This window comes from Rhinopithecus bieti, unplaced genomic scaffold, assembly GCF_001698545.2.
Source record: "Rhinopithecus bieti isolate Rb0 unplaced genomic scaffold, ASM169854v2 scaffold_32012, whole genome shotgun sequence".
Classification (NCBI taxonomy): Eukaryota; Metazoa; Chordata; class Mammalia; order Primates; family Cercopithecidae; genus Rhinopithecus; species Rhinopithecus bieti.
This window is the reverse complement of record NW_016814432.1, coordinates 75,023-92,701: the sequence shown is the minus strand read 5'-3', so window position 1 is coordinate 92,701 and position 17,679 is coordinate 75,023. Positions and strand designations below refer to the sequence as shown.

General features: G+C 42.1%; 1 protein-coding gene across 1 annotated transcript in view; it reads left to right on the top strand.

Annotated features, from left to right (window-relative positions):
- Positions 1–17,679, top strand: part of CDYL (chromodomain Y like) — a 62,973-nt gene that overhangs the window by 29,688 nt on the left and 15,606 nt on the right. The window contains exons 2-3 of the mRNA XM_017850359.1: positions 12,936–13,192; positions 14,822–14,994. Coding sequence (XP_017705848.1) covers positions 12,936–13,192; positions 14,822–14,994 — 430 coding nt within the window. The remainder of the gene's footprint in view (positions 1–12,935; positions 13,193–14,821; positions 14,995–17,679) is intronic.

Genomic DNA, 17,679 nt, shown 5'->3' with positions numbered 1-17,679 from the left:
TTTTTTTTTTTTTTTTTTTTTTTTACCAATTGCATTCAAAAAATACATGTTGAGCACCAAATGCATGCAAAGCACTTGGGAGTCAGTTTAAATCCCAACTCTGTAAAGTCTTCACCAGCATTCCCTGGGAATATTCCTAACCTTTGTGGAGAGGTTTCTTGTCAGTAATCACTCATTTTTCCACCATTTTTATTTTGCTAGTTTGTTTTTCATGTGTAGGTACCATTACTGCCTATGTGGTGGCAGGCAGCTGGGTGTGATGGAGACCACATTTGTGCAGCCTCATAGGCCTAAATTTGGTATGAGCGTGGCACCCCCCACCTGCTCAGTGACCTTGGGCAGGCGAGGTGTTTAGGCCTCCTGGACCTGAAGTTTTCATCTTCAGGGGATTATGGTATGGGGATTGGGTGAGACACCTGGTACTGCCCGGCCAGCAGTGATGGCTCCACAGGTGTTGGTTGCCGACCCGTTGCCTCGGTATCTGTGTCTCCGACCTCCTGTGATCACCTTGCTCTGAAATCCAGTGTGATTGTTCACTGGAATTCCCCCTCTTGCTTTCAGTGAGGAATAAAACAAAGTCGGAAAGACTTATCAATGCGTGGGCAATTAATCCTGAGGAAAGATGATTAATATGTGAACATTTCTATCTTCCTGAACAATATTGTTAAAAAAGTATAAATACAAGAACGAGCAGTTACAGTGTGTCTACACTGGAGACCACTTCACTGTATTGAGTGTGTTTCCTTGGGTGCAGTTTTAACGGGGAACACGGAGTAATCCTGACAGTGCCCACTAGTACGCACTTCAGGGCTCCCTGCTGGTTTCCAGATCCTGAGCCGCCTGCCTCCCCTTTTATCATTGTTACTTATCTGTGTTAATTACCTGGACTTGAACAATCCCTCATCTGATTTACGGGAATTGTTACTGCTGCTGTAATCTCAGTGTTCTGACCTGAACCATTTCCTTTGGGTTACCCTGAATATCCTGTTTGGGGCCTCTGATATGCAGCATCATCAGTGGACAGCAGACACACCTACCTGGCGCAGGTCCCCAGCCTCGGGGTGCGTCTGATCACAGCGCAGGCCTGAGCTCCACCCAGAGCCCTCAGGTGCCTGCAAATGTGGACCAGGGAGCGTTTTTCCCCCCTTTTATTTTTTATTATTTTTACTCAACACTTATGTACACCTTACAATTATGTACAATACAATTTGATATATATGTGCAATATGTGATGATCAAATCCATCACTTCAGACATTTATCATTTCTTTATTTTGGTAACATTTAAAATCTGCTCTTCTGGCTATTTGAAAATATACAATAAATTGTTGCTAATTATCATCACCCTGCAGTGCCATAGAACACTCAGAACTTACTCCTCCAGTCTAGCTTTAGTTTTATATCTGTTAACTGACCTCTGGCTCTTCTCCCCTCACCCCCTCCTTCCCAGCCTCTAGTAACCACTGTTTTACTCCCCGTGAGGTCAACTTTTTAGCTTCCACATATGAGTGAGATCACGCAGTGTTGGTCTTGCTGTGCCTGGCTTATTTCACTTAGCATGATGCCCTCCAGGCTCACCCATGTTGCCCCACATGACAGGATTTCACTCTTTTTTTAAGGCTGAATAATACTCCATTGTGTATTTGGTACTCCAAAATGTACCAACATTTTCTTCATCCGTTTGTTGATGGGCATTTAGGTTGGTTTGATATCTCGGCTATTGTGAATACTGCTGCAGCAAACATGGGAGTGCAGAGGACTCTTTGACATGCTGATTTCATTTTCTTTGGATAAATAGCTAGTCAAGAGATTGCTGGATCATATGACAGATTTATTTTTGAAGAAACCTGCATCCTCTTTTCCATAATGACTGTACTAGTTTACATTCCTGCCAACAGTGGTTAATAAAGAGTTCCCCTTTCTCCAAGGAGCATTTTTTAAAAGTCCCCTGGCAATCCCATTGCAGAGTCAGGGTGAGAACCCCTGCTGTCATGCAGCACATTGCACTTGCCACATCTAATACAACATTATTATGCGTCTCTAGGTTCACAGTTCTGTGGTTTAATCAGGCTAGTCTTATTTAGTTTTAGGAAAATATAATTAGAGTTGATTTAAAGATATATCATCTCATTAGTTGGTACTTTTATCTCAAAATAGTTATTTTTCTTTTTAAAGTCCCCTCGTTTCTTTTGGCACTTAATGTTTTGGGGTTGATTCTCCGTGAAAAGGTAGCTGTAAAACAGAATCGTTTTAATTGCAGGAACCGTAGCTTGTGTTCTCTGTAGATTTTCAGAATGCTCCCTAAGCCTGTGCAGTCTCAGGTATTTAATGTTCTCATTTCGTGGTTTGCTGTTCACCTGTCCGTCCTTATATTTCTAGCATTCTGAAGTTGTTTAGCAGTTTCAAGAAATTATTTGTATGTTTCATGGACTAAAATGCCTTTTACACCTCCTCCATTCTCAGGTTTTTCTTTTGCTTTCAAAGTGAGTTTAAAGCCTTCTGTGAATGTGGTGTTTGGTAGTAAGCATTTCCATCCTCGCTCCCCATTGAGCTCTTGTTGGTTGGTTTGTATGACATCTTGAAGCATATCATTAAGTTAAATGGTTTTATTTTTAGGGCCACGTCTAAAACATGGCTGTGAATAAATTTTTTCTTGAGTCAACCAGAAAACGAATGACTTTGATACTGAGCTGAGCAGTAGAAAGAAAACTTACAATGAGTACTGCTATAATGTGATATATGTGTTCCTAAAAATCGCCACACTGGAAAATCATGCAATAAAAGCTACAGGGCTTATGGGGGAAATGAGATGAGAGGCACAGCCCACAGAAACTTTGTCATGGGCACGTTAGCCTAATAGAAACAGTAGCACAATTTCAAGTGTCAAATAGTTAAGAAAAGCAAGTACTACAATAAATATGATACTTTATCTTGAAAAAGGACAGCAGAAATTTGCTTGTGGAAGTGGGCATTGGGAGGGTTTCAGCGTGTGGTTACTGTGAAGCAATAGAAGGACTGCAATCTGAACTCATACAGAAAGTTGTGGGTGGGCGGCTGTTTGAGTGTGTTTTGTGTGTGTTTTGTGTATTCCTGCCTAGCCAGTTTCAGCTGGGTGTGGTTGTGCATTCACTGCCTTAGACAATTGTGCATAAATGTGTGAAATTCGCAGTGTACTCAGATTGTCCCTAATGTGTCACTTGTTTTTACAACAAAACATGATTTCAGTCCTTATGGTGTATCAGTCTTTCTTAGAGATGGCTAAGAATGAGCACATACAGTGAACTATCTATTGAATGGTTTATACCAGCGTATATAGATTTGTGATGCATCTATCCTCATCACAGGAGCTATCCTTAGACTAATTCTAGCTCATCATTTTCCCCGTACTGGAACTATGCGCTTCGTGTAGATTTATAACATACAACTAGTTAGGTATATTTCACTCATTCTTCTTTTCAAAAATTTCTTAGCCTGTCTCCCTGCTAAATCCTAACCACTGAGGTTTTTATTGGAAGTCTACTAAAATTAGACTGGCCTTTAACTCGGAGACCCCTATGGATAGGGAATTGGAGTTGAAGGAGTTGGAGCAAAGACACTTTTACAGTTATTTGTGAAGGACTTATTTAACACATTATGAAGAAAATAGGTATTGATGTTTAAAGCCTACATTTACTTCCATGTTCATATGAAAAATTGTTCTTAAAGAAAATTTGCAGATTGTATAATCTGAATAAAATTGTAAGGTTTGTATAGGTAAATAGGATTACTTTCAATATATGTAAATACAATGTTTTGAAATATTAAACTCCATAAAGGGAGAGCTGTTAATTCTGTAGATGCTGTAGTCCTTGCTTTTTGACTTCAGACCAAAGACAACAGTGGTCATTAATATCCAAGATAGTTAAAAGCAGTTTTGAACTCTTTTGCAGTTGAGACCCTTCTGCCTTGAAAACATATTAAAACTTGCTAACTCTTGATTACACAATTCTAAACTAAAATATAATTGGAGAAATATCTGTTAATCTTTACCTACTGAAGAATAATATCACAGACACTTCTGTCTGGATTTTGGATCCTATAGTATAGTTTCAAGTGCTTTCTTGATTCCGTCAGTAATATATTGCAAAAATTTACAGAATAGCAAGAAGATAAGATTTATTCTATGTCTCTCTCAGCAAGAAAGAGCCATTATTAACATTTCTATAATTTACATTCCTAATAAACTCACATGGAAGCATTGTTGATATCTATCTGTCCACATACCCCTTTTGTTATCTTTCATTTTTATTTTTTCATGTATGACTTTGGGGATGGGCAGTGGAAGGACACGAGCGTGGGAATCAGATCTGCAGGTCCCACACACCTTTCAGGTGCGCTGCTGCAGGGAGTTGAGTCAGATTTTATGCTTCGGAGCTCAGCATGTGTAAGGTATGATATAAATGGTAGCTGCTGTGATGCGCTTACTGACCTGTATTTTTAAAAATCTTCACAAGCATAATAGCTATATAATATTAAGTCAGGTACATGCATGCCATCATTAATTTTACTCTTTCCTTACCGCTAGGCACAAAGTTTAGCGCTTTTGGCAATTTTTCCATTTCAGAAGTAAAGCTGTTTGAATACCTTTTGTGTGTAAAAACATACCCTCATATACTTTCTGTTTTAGGAGTAAAATTCTAAAAGTAGAATTACAAGGGCAGGGGTTGATGGCCACATCTTACACAATTGCTTTCTAGGAACCAATTTATGTATATGTGCCCTTCGCTAGCCCTAGATGGCCATATTTTAAAGTTTTCTAATCTGAAGGTAGAAAGAATGTGTCTTTTTTTTAATCAGATCAATTTTTTATGTTTTAGTGTTTTCATTCCTTCATTTGAATTAGCTGTACACATCGTGTGTGTGTGTGTGTGTGTGTGTGTGTGTGTGTGTGTGTGTCTTTTGAGACGGAGTCTCACTCTGTCACCCAAGCTGGAGTGCAGTGGTGTGATCTTGGCTCACTGCTGCCTCAGCCTCCCGAGTAGCTGGGACTACAGGCATGCGCCACCACACCCGACTAGTTTTTGCATTTTTAGTAGAAACGGGGTTTCACCATGTTGACCAGGCTAGTCTCAGACTCCTGACCTGAAGTGATCCACCTGCTTTGGCCTCCTAAAGTGGTGGGATTGATTACAGGAGTGAGCCACCACGCCCAGCCTTGTGTGTGTTTTTAGGTCTGTTTTATGCTTTGCAGTTTTTAGTGCTTTAATGATAAAATACTAGCTTTTCATCTGTGAAATTTTCAATTTTTATGTACTCAAATTTTTTAACCCTTTTCCTGTTTAAGTTCTTCTCCATCTAGAAACTTCACGTTCTGTTATGCTTTTTATTGAACAAGACTTTTGCTATTTATTGAATGGTTTATACCAGCTTATTGATTTGTGATGCATGTATCCTCATCACAGAAGCTATTCTTAGACTAATTCTAGCTCATCATTTTCCCCTGTGCTAGAACTGTGCTCTTCATGTAGATTGGTAATATACAAGTAGTTAGGCATATTTCCCTCATTATTCTTTTCAAAAAAATTTTAGCTTGTCTTGCTGTCCTGCTAAATCTTAACCACCAAAGTTTTAATCGGAAGTCTACTAGAATTCAAATTTGGAAAGAGAAATAGCTTTACAATATTTGGTGTTCTCCAGAATCATGGCATTCCCACCCCCCACCTTTTTTGTGTGTGTGGTTGCAGGGGGAGAGGGTCTTTTTGTTTCTTAGTACAACTTGATGTTTTCTACTTGTTTATTCCTTTTTTTTTTTTTTTAATTTTGAAGTTACTTATTCCTAATTTTAGTTAGGGATTATGGGTGTTTTCTTTTTAATGTATTATTTTCTAAATAGTTCCCAGAATCTAGAAATGTTGTTGTGGAGTATATTTTTGCAATTCTTGTCCTTGAACTAAGCTATCTCACAACATCTTAAAATGCCCTTTACATAAACTGTTAACTATTAGTACAGTAAGATTGTGTTTTCATGAGTAACGGGTAAAATTGGTGCGTGATTTTGCTCTGTGGCATTTGTGTCTGGTCAGGGTTATCTTCGCAAAACAGATTGGGTGAATTTTCTTTCTTTTCTCTGTGCTCTGAGGCTATTTGTTACTACACAGCTGTTCCTTAACCTGCGTAGCTTGTAAACTGTTTTAAGAGGTAATTCGTTAATGATTTTTTCTCTTTCCTTGTTTTTTTTTTCTTTTTGTTTCTGCCACATCAAAGATCAGTCTTGAGAATTTATATTTTTCCAAAGAATAGTCATTTTTTAAAGATACTTTAATATATTTTGTAGTATGTACAAAGTGGTTTTATTCATTTTTGTTAGGTTGGTATGAAAGCAGGGGAGACATTGTTTCAGTGATGAGGCCAGACGGTTACTACTGTCTACATTTAGTTAATTACACTTAGTATGCAGTCGGTGCAGGTCATTTTCACTCATATATTTACTGGTCTGATACTCTTTATTCCTTTGTATATATTCAGGCTTCTGTCTGGTATTATTTTCCTTCTGCCTGAAGAACATTTTTTTAACATTCCTTACAGTGCAGGCCTGCTGGTAACAACCTCTCTCAGCCTTTATCTAGAAATGTGTTTGTTTCTCCTCTGTTTTTGAAGGACATTTCTGCTGCTTGTGTGCTGGGTATATAGGTTGACTTTTTTTTTTCTTCATATACTTCAAAGGTGCCATTCCATTTTCTTCTGTCTTGTATACTTTCTGAATGTCAGTATTGAGTTCCGTTATTCTATCTAATCTTTTTGTTCTCGTGTTATCAACAGATTATAATAGGCCTTAGTTTGGGGTTTGTGTGTATTTATCATAATTAGTATTTTTTAAGCTTCTTGGATCTGTCAGCTTCTGGTTTTTATCAAATATGGAAAACTTTCCACTATTATTTCTGCAAATATTTTACTTACACACATACACCCACACATACATCCCTTCTCTGAGACTCAAATTACACATATGCTAGATAACATTGTCCTACAGGGCACTCGGGCTCATTGTTTTTTCTGTTTCTTCTCCTGTCATACTGCATTTTGGACATAGCCTATTGCTGTGCCTTCAAGTTCTCTGATCTTTTTAGTATCTAATTGGTTAAACATATTCAATGAAATTTTTATTTCTGATCTTTCATTTCTGCATTATGTTGATGTTTTTCTTTAAATCCTTGAGCACATTGAGATTATAACAGTTTTGAAGATGTTCTTTTCTGGTAATACTATCATCTCTCATTTTTAGTCTTTATTAACTGATTTAATCTTAGTCACTGGTCCTATTTTCCCACTTCTTGTCTAGTAATTTTTGATTGATTACTGAACATTGTGATTTACATTTTGGGGTGCTGGATTTTGTTGTATGCTTTTTTAAAGTGTTAGATTTGTTCTGGCAGTAAATTGTTAGTTGCATATCAGTTTGATCCTTTCACAGCTTATTTTGAAGCTTTGTTAGTGCAGTTGGAAGTATTCTGTATTCTAGAGCTAGATTATTTCCACTGCTGATATGTGCCTGTTCTGGGGTCTCTACTGAATGTCTCATGTATTTGATGAGGTCCCTGCTGTGGCTGATGAGGACCTCCGTCCCTAGGCAAACTTGAGATTATTCGTTTTATAGGTCTCTGGTAATTGTTCTTTCCTCAAAAGTTATTCAGTGCCCAGCCTTGTGGAATTTCTCCCTGTGCATGCTCAGATTGGTTCAGCAAAGACTCAAAGGGATTCCTAGGCTCTCTGGAACTTTCTGTCTGTGTAGCTTCCTCCTTTTCCATATCATGCCTCACAAATTACAGCCTCCTGGGCCTCCCCCAAGTCATCTGTTCTAAGACAGCGTTTTTGCCAGCTGTGTCTGGGTTCCCCTCCCTGCACCTGCAGTGTGGCAGCTGCTTTCGGTGGAAAGGCGGGTGGACTGTTAGGCTCACCATGTTTGTCTCCTTTCACTCTGGTAGCATTGCCCTGCACAGCCTGTGGTCCAGTGCCTGCAAACAGTTGTTATTTGTATTTTATTCAGTTTCCTAGTTATCAGTGGCGGGTGAAGAAGTACAGACGCTGTTCTCTTTAGTTGGGAAGTGGGTGTCACAAGTCATTGTTGGAGACTTGCACTTTTTGAAGCAGTGATACTTAACAGATTCACCATGTGTATTTGAGGGTATCCTTTTTGCTCTTGAACATATTAAAAGAAAATCAACTACTGCAAGAGATACTAAGATAGGTTTCTTTCCTAGTCGAATTTTATGTTAATAAATCCTAGGAAAGCCTTGGTACTCTCTGAATCCAAATTCTTAAGGAACTCTCAGTCCACAGAGGCAACTTGTACTCCTGTGTTTCCATGAGTGTCGTCGTCCCAGGGGAGTCGCACTGATTTCCACAGTTTGGGGTGGGGGGTGAGTTTTTTCTGAATCTCAGTGCTAATTCTGCTCTGAAGTGTAGAGCTTACCATCCCTGGCTTGGGTTGAGGTAATGAGCTGTGTGACACTTGGCCAGTCACTTAAGCTACTCATCTCTAAATTGAGGGATGTGGACTAAAGGGACTTGAAGGGCCCTTCCATGAGTTTACTGAGTAAATATGTACTGAGTGTTGTGTGCACTGGGGATGGGTGGATAAGACAGGTGAGGACCCTGCTCTTACACACAGCTTAGTGGAGTGCATAGATGATACTATAAATAAAAATACAATGAGAAAGAAATAACTTTCGGGGTGCTTTGAAGAAAACAAACCAGGGTGATAAGAAGTGCTGATGGGAGGGACTGGCATTAGGATGGGAGGTCCAAGAAGGCTTGTCTGAGATGCTGAAATTTGAGCTGCCGTTCAGATAAGCAGAATAAACTGGCCATTTGAATTCCAGGTCATAGATGTTCTAGGCAGAAGGAAGAACATGTGCAAAGGTCCTGAGATGGGCACAACCCTGGGTGGCGTGAGAACCCTGGGTGATGTGAGAACACTGTGGCTTGATTGTCTTGAGTGGGGGGCACATGTGATGATCAGGGTCCTAGTCAGTGCTGGCAGTCTGGGACTCCAAGACTTGATCCTGCTGTGAATACTTCTCTACCTAAATAGTGCAAAGTTCAGTGTCACATGCCCTACTCAGATGAGTAACAGGGAGTGCCAGGAATTACATTGGGGTGGGATGTAGTCGCTGAAGCTCCAGCAAGATCACAGAGTCTGAAATGAGCAGGGACCTCACTGGCACTAGGAGCCAACACAGTTTTAACACAGCAGGCTGAACGCCAAGTCGAGTAGTCTTGGTCAGCATGAGCCAAAATGAATCCATTTTTAAATTAGCAGAACCACGGATAGTTCCGTAGGCACTGTCGCCTCAAAGAAAATGCTGAGCTTTTTCTGAGACTCACATATAAAGGCTACGTAGACTCCATAGCCTAGAAATGTGGCTTCGGTGGAAGGAAGCCCCCAGGAAAACTGCTGGGAGGGTTTAAGGAATGTGTGACTTTTACATAGAGAAAGGAAAGACAGTGAAAGCAAGAGCAGTTCAGAGTTGGGGAGGGCGGACCTGAAGCCAGCCAGCTTGGTCCTGGTGGGAGGCAGGTGTCTTAGCCATTTGGGCTGCCATAACAAAATACCATAAACTGGGTGGCTTGTAAATACACAACAGAATTATTGTGTTGATTATTCTCATAATTCTGGAGAGAACCCTAGGATCAGGGATCAGGGTGCTAGCAGGTTCAGGATCTGCTGAGGGCTCACTTCCTGGTTCACAGATAGCACGTTTTTGCTGCATTGTCACATGGCAGAAGGGCCAGGGGGTATCGGCCCTCATTTATAAGGGCACTCATCCTATTCATGAGGGTCCCACCCCCATGACCTAATCACCCCCCACAGGCCCCACCTCCTCAGACCATCGCCTTGTGGGTGAGGATTTCACCACGGGAATTGGGGTGAGACACAGGCATTTGGGCCATGGCACCAGGCCTTCCCTGTGTTGCCAGGATGCTGCTTTTTGTGCTTGGATATAGCAGCAATTAAAAATCCAGCTCAGGTTGAGGAGCTCTTCAAGACCCACGGAGCTCTCACTTGGCATTACCAGCTGCTGGCATGTGTAGTCTGAAGGAACCCCCTTCTGAGAATGCCCAAAGTCTCCGCATCTGTCTCCTGTCTCAACATGCCAGCACTGTGTCACGTAGCCTCTGCCTGCGTCTGCACGGCATTGTTCCTGGTGTGATCTCTCTTTAGGCAGGGAAATTGTTGCTGTCGGCTGTCACCTAAGTGGCAATGTCTTCTCACCTGCACTTCTAACAACAACTGCTGTGCTCATGTGTGTTTTTATTGATTGATTTTTAGTTGTCTTTCATTGTGTCCTGTGGTCTGGCTTCCACTCTTCACGCTATAGTGAAGCATTGCCCACGCCTACGAGTGGCCTCTCATTTCCCCCTACGTTACCTCTTCTGCATTCTCCTCCACCTCTGCAGCACGTGCCCCTGCAGACACATCCTCACTGCTGTGGCCTGCTCTCCTTCCTTTGAGAAAGCCAGTTACTGCTTTCCTGCTTCCCTGCTACCTCCTGGCTCTGCCTGTGCTCCTCCCCAGCACTTCCCAGCTGGCTTCAGCAGGCTCACTCTCCGTGTCAGTCTTCCCCTGGGAGCTCATACCGTCAGTTTAGCCATTTTTGGCACCAACCCCAAGTACCTCTCCCCAAGTACCTCTCTCCAGCCCTGACTTCCCTCCCCTGATCTAGATGTGCACTTCGGGCCATGCACATCTCCACCTGGATACTCACCCTGGAGGAGCAAGCGTTTCTCCCTCACCTCCTCCCTCAGCAACTCCAGGCTGCCCTGTGGAAGCCCCTTTCCCGCTCCTCCAGACTCACAGGTTCGGAGCATCCAGCATCCATTTCTGTAGACTCAGAAGGTTCCTGGCCATGTGGACTCTGGGTCCCAGTTGAATGGGGTGAAGAATGATGGACAGAGGGAGACAGCAAGTGCAGGCAGGTGAGGCTGTGATGGGACTGAGACTGGAGGATGTCACAGAGGAGAGGAACAGATTAGAGAGGGTTCCTGAGGGGAGACAAGATTGCCAAACATTTTTAAACAAAGATGAGAGAAGGATCTCGTAGGGAAGAGGATGGAGGTTAAAAGAAAAAAGTCTTTCCTGAGTTCTTTGGAAGGACTCAGCAACACCTTGGCTGACTGGTAACATCCGACCCTGTGGTCTTCAGTTAGAACTACTCCAGGCTACGAGTCGTTTGGAAACTTGTAGAGATTTGACAGAGTTGGGGTGACAGAGGTCACTGTGTTGTTGGTCATATTGACAAGTCCCTGAATAGTAGTGCGTATTCAAGTGTGGACTGGAAAAGGAATTACAGTGCATCCCTACCGTGGGCCTCGCCTGCCACGCAGTCTTTGGAAAGAACAGGAAGCTATGTTCTGATAGAGAAGCCAGTCTAAGATATTGTCAAAGGAATAACCATGAGATGTAGCAATGTGTATTTCTTGTAGATGTACAAGCAAGGCAACAATGTATAAGATACAGCAAAACCCTGTGTCTAGTGTACTGCCATGTGTGCTTTTAAAAGCCAGGGTGATGGAGAAGTCTGCCTGATGTTTTCTTGTATATCCATGGAGATGCTCTGGTGGGGCCCCTGAGAAACCAGCCCCAGTTTCTAAGAGGGCAGGGGGACCTGTGCAAATAGGATCAGGTTGTGGGGGGCTTTCACTTTAATATCTTTTATATTTTAGGTTCTTGAACCATATATATGTATTATAACCTCTTTAAATTTTTCAAAAAAGTTAATTAAAAAAAAGAAAAGCTCTAGCAATTAAAATAGTACTTCCAGCAGTTGAATGAAAGCCAGGTTGTTTTGCCGGGGAGGTTATTTGGCTCCTCTGAAACGTCCATTCTTGAGTTTTCTGGTGGTTTTGGCTTACTCTCTTTCACTTTGGAGGAAATATTGCTGATTCATAATTCTTCATGCTCCGTGCTCAGAGAACTTCTACCGTTGCTGATGTTACTAGTAAAGCCTGATCTGGTTTTCTTACATTTCTTTCCTTTTTTCCCCATCCACTCTGTGCATTCATCACCACATTAGATCATGTCTGGACAATTCATGTAGATAGGATAATTATTTGCATTCTTAGCCAGGCGCAGTGGTTCATGCCTGTACATCTCAGCTGCTTGAGAGGCCAAGGTAGGAGGATCACTTGAGGCCAGGAGTTAGACCAGCCTGAGCAACATAGCAAGACCCCGTCTCAAGACGCTGGCAAAACACGCTTGCTGCTGTTAAGCTGTGACATATGAGGGAACGTTGGCAGGATGCTTTATGTGGTGGGAGAGAGGAGAGCTATCTTCAGCTGCTTAACAGGGCTGTTTGAAAAAGGAGTGGAACTGGGACAAGTAGATGGACTTTCTGATAGTCCCTCCCAGGGCAGCTAGACACGACTCCTGAGTGTCCCACGGGGCGGTGGTCTGAAGTGGTGGCTGCCACACGGCTCTGTGACCCAGAGGGAAGGCTGGCTGCATCCGTGTGTCTATCCAGTTTATTTTGCTTTCGGAAAAAGAAGTTTCAACTAGATGGCCTTGACTCTAATAATAAGATATTTTCCTGAATCATTTTCCTTTTTTCTTTCAGCTTCTCAAACCTGGAATAGACAGTCTCCACGAGATCCATTCTCTCTCGATTCTGTCCTTTAAAAAAATCTCTTAACTATGTAGCCTCCTTTCAATGAGTACGTCTCCATCTGTACTTTTAGGCAAGGTCAAACAAGAGTGATTTTCTTGTCAGACATTGAAAGAGAAAAAGTGGCTTTAAAAGTAGACTTTGGCTTTCTAAAGGTTCGAAGTTTTAATGTTCTTATATGAATACATTAAATCCTAAGTGTGTAATGAACATTTGTATCCAGTTCAAAGATGACACTTGGGAGTGAACTGGTGGTGGGACGTCACAGACTACTGTGATTTCAAACTCTCGGCAGGTACATCTCCGTTCATGGATGCATTAACAGCCAATGGGACAACCAGCATACAGACATCTGTTACAGGAGTGACGGCCAGCAAAAGGAAATTTATTGACGACAGAAGAGACCAGCCTTTTGACAAACGATTGCGTTTCAGCGTGAGGCAAACAGAAAGTGCCTACAGATACAGAGATATTGTGGTCAGGAAGCAGGATGGCTTCACCCACATCTTGTTATCCACAAAGTCCTCAGAGAATAACTCACTAAATCCAGAGGTGAGAGGCACTCTTGGGCTGGCGTGGGCTTCGCGCTTCTCCCTGCCTGATTTCCGGGCCTGCTTGGCGGAATTGGCTCTTCCTGTGCTCTTTCTAAACCTTCCCTTTGGGCCATCTCCCGATGCCCACCAGAAGGGAGGGAGCAGAGAAGTTGCGGGCTTTGCTCCGTGTCACACCTCTGATGGCCATGAATTCAGGATGCTGGGAGTGTGCTGCGTGTCCTTCCCCATTCTCCTGGGTGTGGGTCCACCCAGGGCTCTGTGCCTCTGGTCCACCTCCTGCCTGGAAGCTCTTCATTTGGTGGGCACAGGGCTCCATGAAGGCACGTGGAAAATGTGTGTGCACGTGCCTTGCTTTAGGTTTCATCAGATTCTGAAAGGGTTCTTTGTTCAGACAGAATGTAAGTGCCTCGGGGGTCCCAGTCCCTTCAGAATCTTTACCGTCTTTCCAGGCCCCAGATACTCCTCAGCGGCTGTAGCAGAACACACGGCGGGGCTTTCCACGCATGCTCATTGCTGGTAGTGCCTCGTAAGGAAGTTTTCAGAACTGGTTGTAGGAAAGGTTAGAACATGAATTTTGTGAAGTTTCTAGAATTGGCAGTATTTGAACCTAACCTATACCTTTCCAAAATCTTAAGTCCTAGTAGTTTATGAGTAGCTAGCTTGAGTTTTGTCCAGACAAGAAAACCTAACTACAGAAAGTCTGTGTGTTTGCCCGGGGTCACATAACAAACCAGTTCAAAGTTGGTCCTTGGTACATTTTTAGACTGCAGAGTCCCTTCATTAGTTATTTTTAAATGCTTCACAGAGATCATTTAAAATGATTTTATGCCCTAAAATTACCTGTCTGTGCTAATGTACTTGGACTTAATGCACTTACGCAGCAAACTATTTTCTGTCCCAAGTGTAATAGGGTAGTTTTTAAAACAAAACAAAACCGAAACAGAACTGAACGAGTTTCTTTCAACTGGTTTGAATGTGCCACCTGCTGTCCAAACTGGAGAAATGCCCAGTGATATAATAAGCAACTTGCCTTATCTAAGAGCCGCAATGGCTGTAGTAATACTAAGATAATGTAGATTCGCATGTCTTTTTAATTATACTCTAGTTATGCAGTTATATTTCACTCCATCCCCAGCATCTCAATCTCCGGTTACAGAAAAACAGACATTTGCAAATTAATTAAAATCATGGTAGATATCAGTAACTATCAGGCTATGATGCATTTTTCATAGATGCAGATTATCCAGTAATAAAATGCTTTCAGGCCGTGCGTGATGGCTGATGTGTGTAATCCCAGCACTTTGGGAGGCCAAGGCAGGAGGATCCCTTGAGCCCAGGAGTTCAAGACCACCCTAGACAACATAGCAAAACTCCATCTCTACAAAAAAGTTGACAGGTTAGCCAGGCATGATGGTCCAAGCCTGTAGTCCCAGCTACTCAGGAGGCTGAGGTGGGAGGATTGCTTGAGCCCAGGAGTTCGAGAGTGCAGTGAGCCTTGATTAAACCATTGCACGCCAACCTGAGCAACAGAATGAGACTGTCTAAAAAAAAAAAAAAAAAAAAAAAATGCTTTTAGGATTTCACACCCAAAATATTCTTTGCCACTTTAACTTCTGGTGACTTTCAGGTGATGAGAGAAGTCCAGAGCGCTCTGAGCACGGCCGCTGCCGATGACAGCAAGCTTGTACTGCTCAGCGCGGTCGGCAGCGTCTTCTGTTGTGGACTGGACTTTATTTATTTTATACGACGTCTGACAGATGACAGGAAAAGAGAAAGCACTAAAATGGCAGAAGCGATCAGGTATGTAAAAATGTTTTTTAAACGCTGGTTGGGTGCTTTGTTTTTGGTATACCAATCCTGATAGAATGGGCCTGACCAAGCCTCGAGAATAAAATATTCATCTTCTTCCATGGAGAGACACAAGCAGCCAAATCAATTAAATCATCTGTCTTTTCTATGGGCTTGCCATAAATTACTACTTGCCTTGGGCAAATAACTGATTTCAAGGTTGGTTTAAACCCAGCAAGTGTTCAGGGAATGTTCTCATGATTAGAGTATATGATCATGTGTAGACAGAGTTCCTATTATTTGTGCCATGAGTATGTTCTGTCTTCAATCCTTAAAGATCTCTTCCAAATAATAACTTAGCATTTGCTTGACTCCGAAGTAAATTGTCTAGGCTTTATGATGAGACACTTCCGTAACATCACATGGAGAGCTTTTTGGTTTTTGTTTTGTTTTGTTTTGTTTTGTTTTTAAATACAAGTAGCACACATTCTTGTTCAGGTTCATCCTAAATTCCAGCTGGACAGAGAACCAGATAGTGGGGAATAAAAAGCAGAAGTCCTCCTCCTCCTTTCCTCCCCTCAAGGTATCCAACATTCATTGGTGTGTCTTCCCCAACCTTTTTCTGAACATTTTGTTCTCATGTTGTTTAATTTTTTAGACTTATTTTTAAATTCACAAGTAGAAATTGTGTATACTTATAGCGTACAACATGGTGTATTGAAACACAAATACATTGTGGAATGATTAAATCAAGCTAGTTAACATACGCATTACCTCACATACTTACCATTTTGTGTGTGTGGTGAGAACACTTAAAATCTACTCTCAGCAATTTTCAAGTATAAAATACATTAACTATGGTCACCATGATGTAAAATAGATGTCTTGATCTAAGCATTTTCAAATATTTGTTTCATATATACACACAAATAATATCAATTTAGTTCTGTTGTTGCTTTGCAACTTGCTTTTTTCATGTGACAATATGACTGAGATGTTTCTGTTTCCTTAGTGGTTGGATTTTCCTCTGCTCTATGATAACAGTACAAAAAACTTTCTCTAAAACCATTTAATTCTGCTAACAGCATATCCCCTCATTTATCATGCTAATCACTCTATGTATAATTAGAAGTGTCTAATTTTTCAGAGGTGAATTTTATTTGAAATGGATGAAACCTAGTCATCAACCAGAAAGTTGGCTATGCTTCTCTACCCGCCTCCCTAAAATGACATATCCCCAGGTGGCCCCCATAAGCCCTTTGTGTTTGCCTTTTTAACTTACAGAGGATGACAAATGAAAGAAAACATAGACTTGCGGAATGGCAATAAAATAAGTTTGATCTTTTCCAAAATCCCAGATTTCTGGAGGGCTGAAGCTGAACTACTTTTGACAGTTACTAGGCTCCAGCTGAGCACTGCCCTTGGGGCACTGGGCTTTCTAGCACCTAAACCCTTCTAGAGCTTGCACAGCAGGATTGGTGTGGTGGGTGGCGGGGGGCTGTTTTTTCTGTTTTGGTGAGTCTGGGGGAGGCAGGGACGTCTTTCTTTGACGGACACCCAAGATGACTCTGATGGGCACTGCCCAAACAGCCCATCACAAGAGTCCTGCAACCCACACCTCTGGGTTGAAGGGGATTGCCCCTGTCTTTCATAACATATTTAATCATGTTCAGAATTACTGTATTTTCTCATATGATGTACACATGTGTTTAAGACGTTATCCCTTAATCTTTTGAAAGTTACCTTTTACAGGCTATCATATGATGTGTGTGTGTGTGTTTTTTTTTCAGAAGTAGTTTGAAATTTTATAGTCTAATCTTATTAAGTATTGTTTCTGATCTCCTAGGGGATTTCATCCCTGTGGTACACTAGGTGAGACCATCTTGTTCTCCAGTTTAAGATTAAACTGCTTGATCAGTATCATAAATCCTTGGCTGACTCGCAACACCTCTAAGACAGCTTCATTATTATCCATTCAGGGTGAATTCCATGAACTTAGCTTTTATTTTAAAAATACAAACCACCATGCCTCATGTGGTCACGTTGTATGTTCTCCATAATGTCCTGCTCAATGTACACATAATACTGTGCTATTTGGTAGCTCTGCAGTAATAAGAAAATCAGATGTGTCAGCCAGTGGCTTCTGGGTCCTGGCTCCGTTTTCCCGTGTAGACTTTTCCCTGGCTCCACTCGTGAGCCCTGCTAGTTCCTCGCCGGGTGCAGCTCACTCCTCCCTCCAGCGTTGAATTCCCTTGGACAGAGGCTGTGGACTTGTGGCGCTGGGATGAGTAAAAATAGAGGAAAGCTAGATCAAGTCAGGTTTAAGTGGAGATCTCCTTTGTTGAACTTTATGTCACTTTAAAAGTTCATTTTCGCCAGGCGCGATGGCTCACGCCTGTAATCCCAGCACTTTGGGAGGCTGAGACGGGCGGATCACGAGGTCAGGAGATCGAGACCATCCTGGCTAACACGGTGAAACTCCGTCTCTACTAAAAATACAGAAAACTAGCCGAGTGCAGTGGCGGGCGCCTGTAGTCCCAGCTACACAGAAGGCTGAGGCAGGAGAATGGCATGAACCCAGGAGGCGGAGCTTGCAGTGAGCCGAGATTGCACCACTGCAGTCCAGCCTGGGCAACAGAGCGAGACTCCGTCTCAAAAGAAAAAAAAAAAAAAAGAGTGAGATTCCTCTCAAAAAAA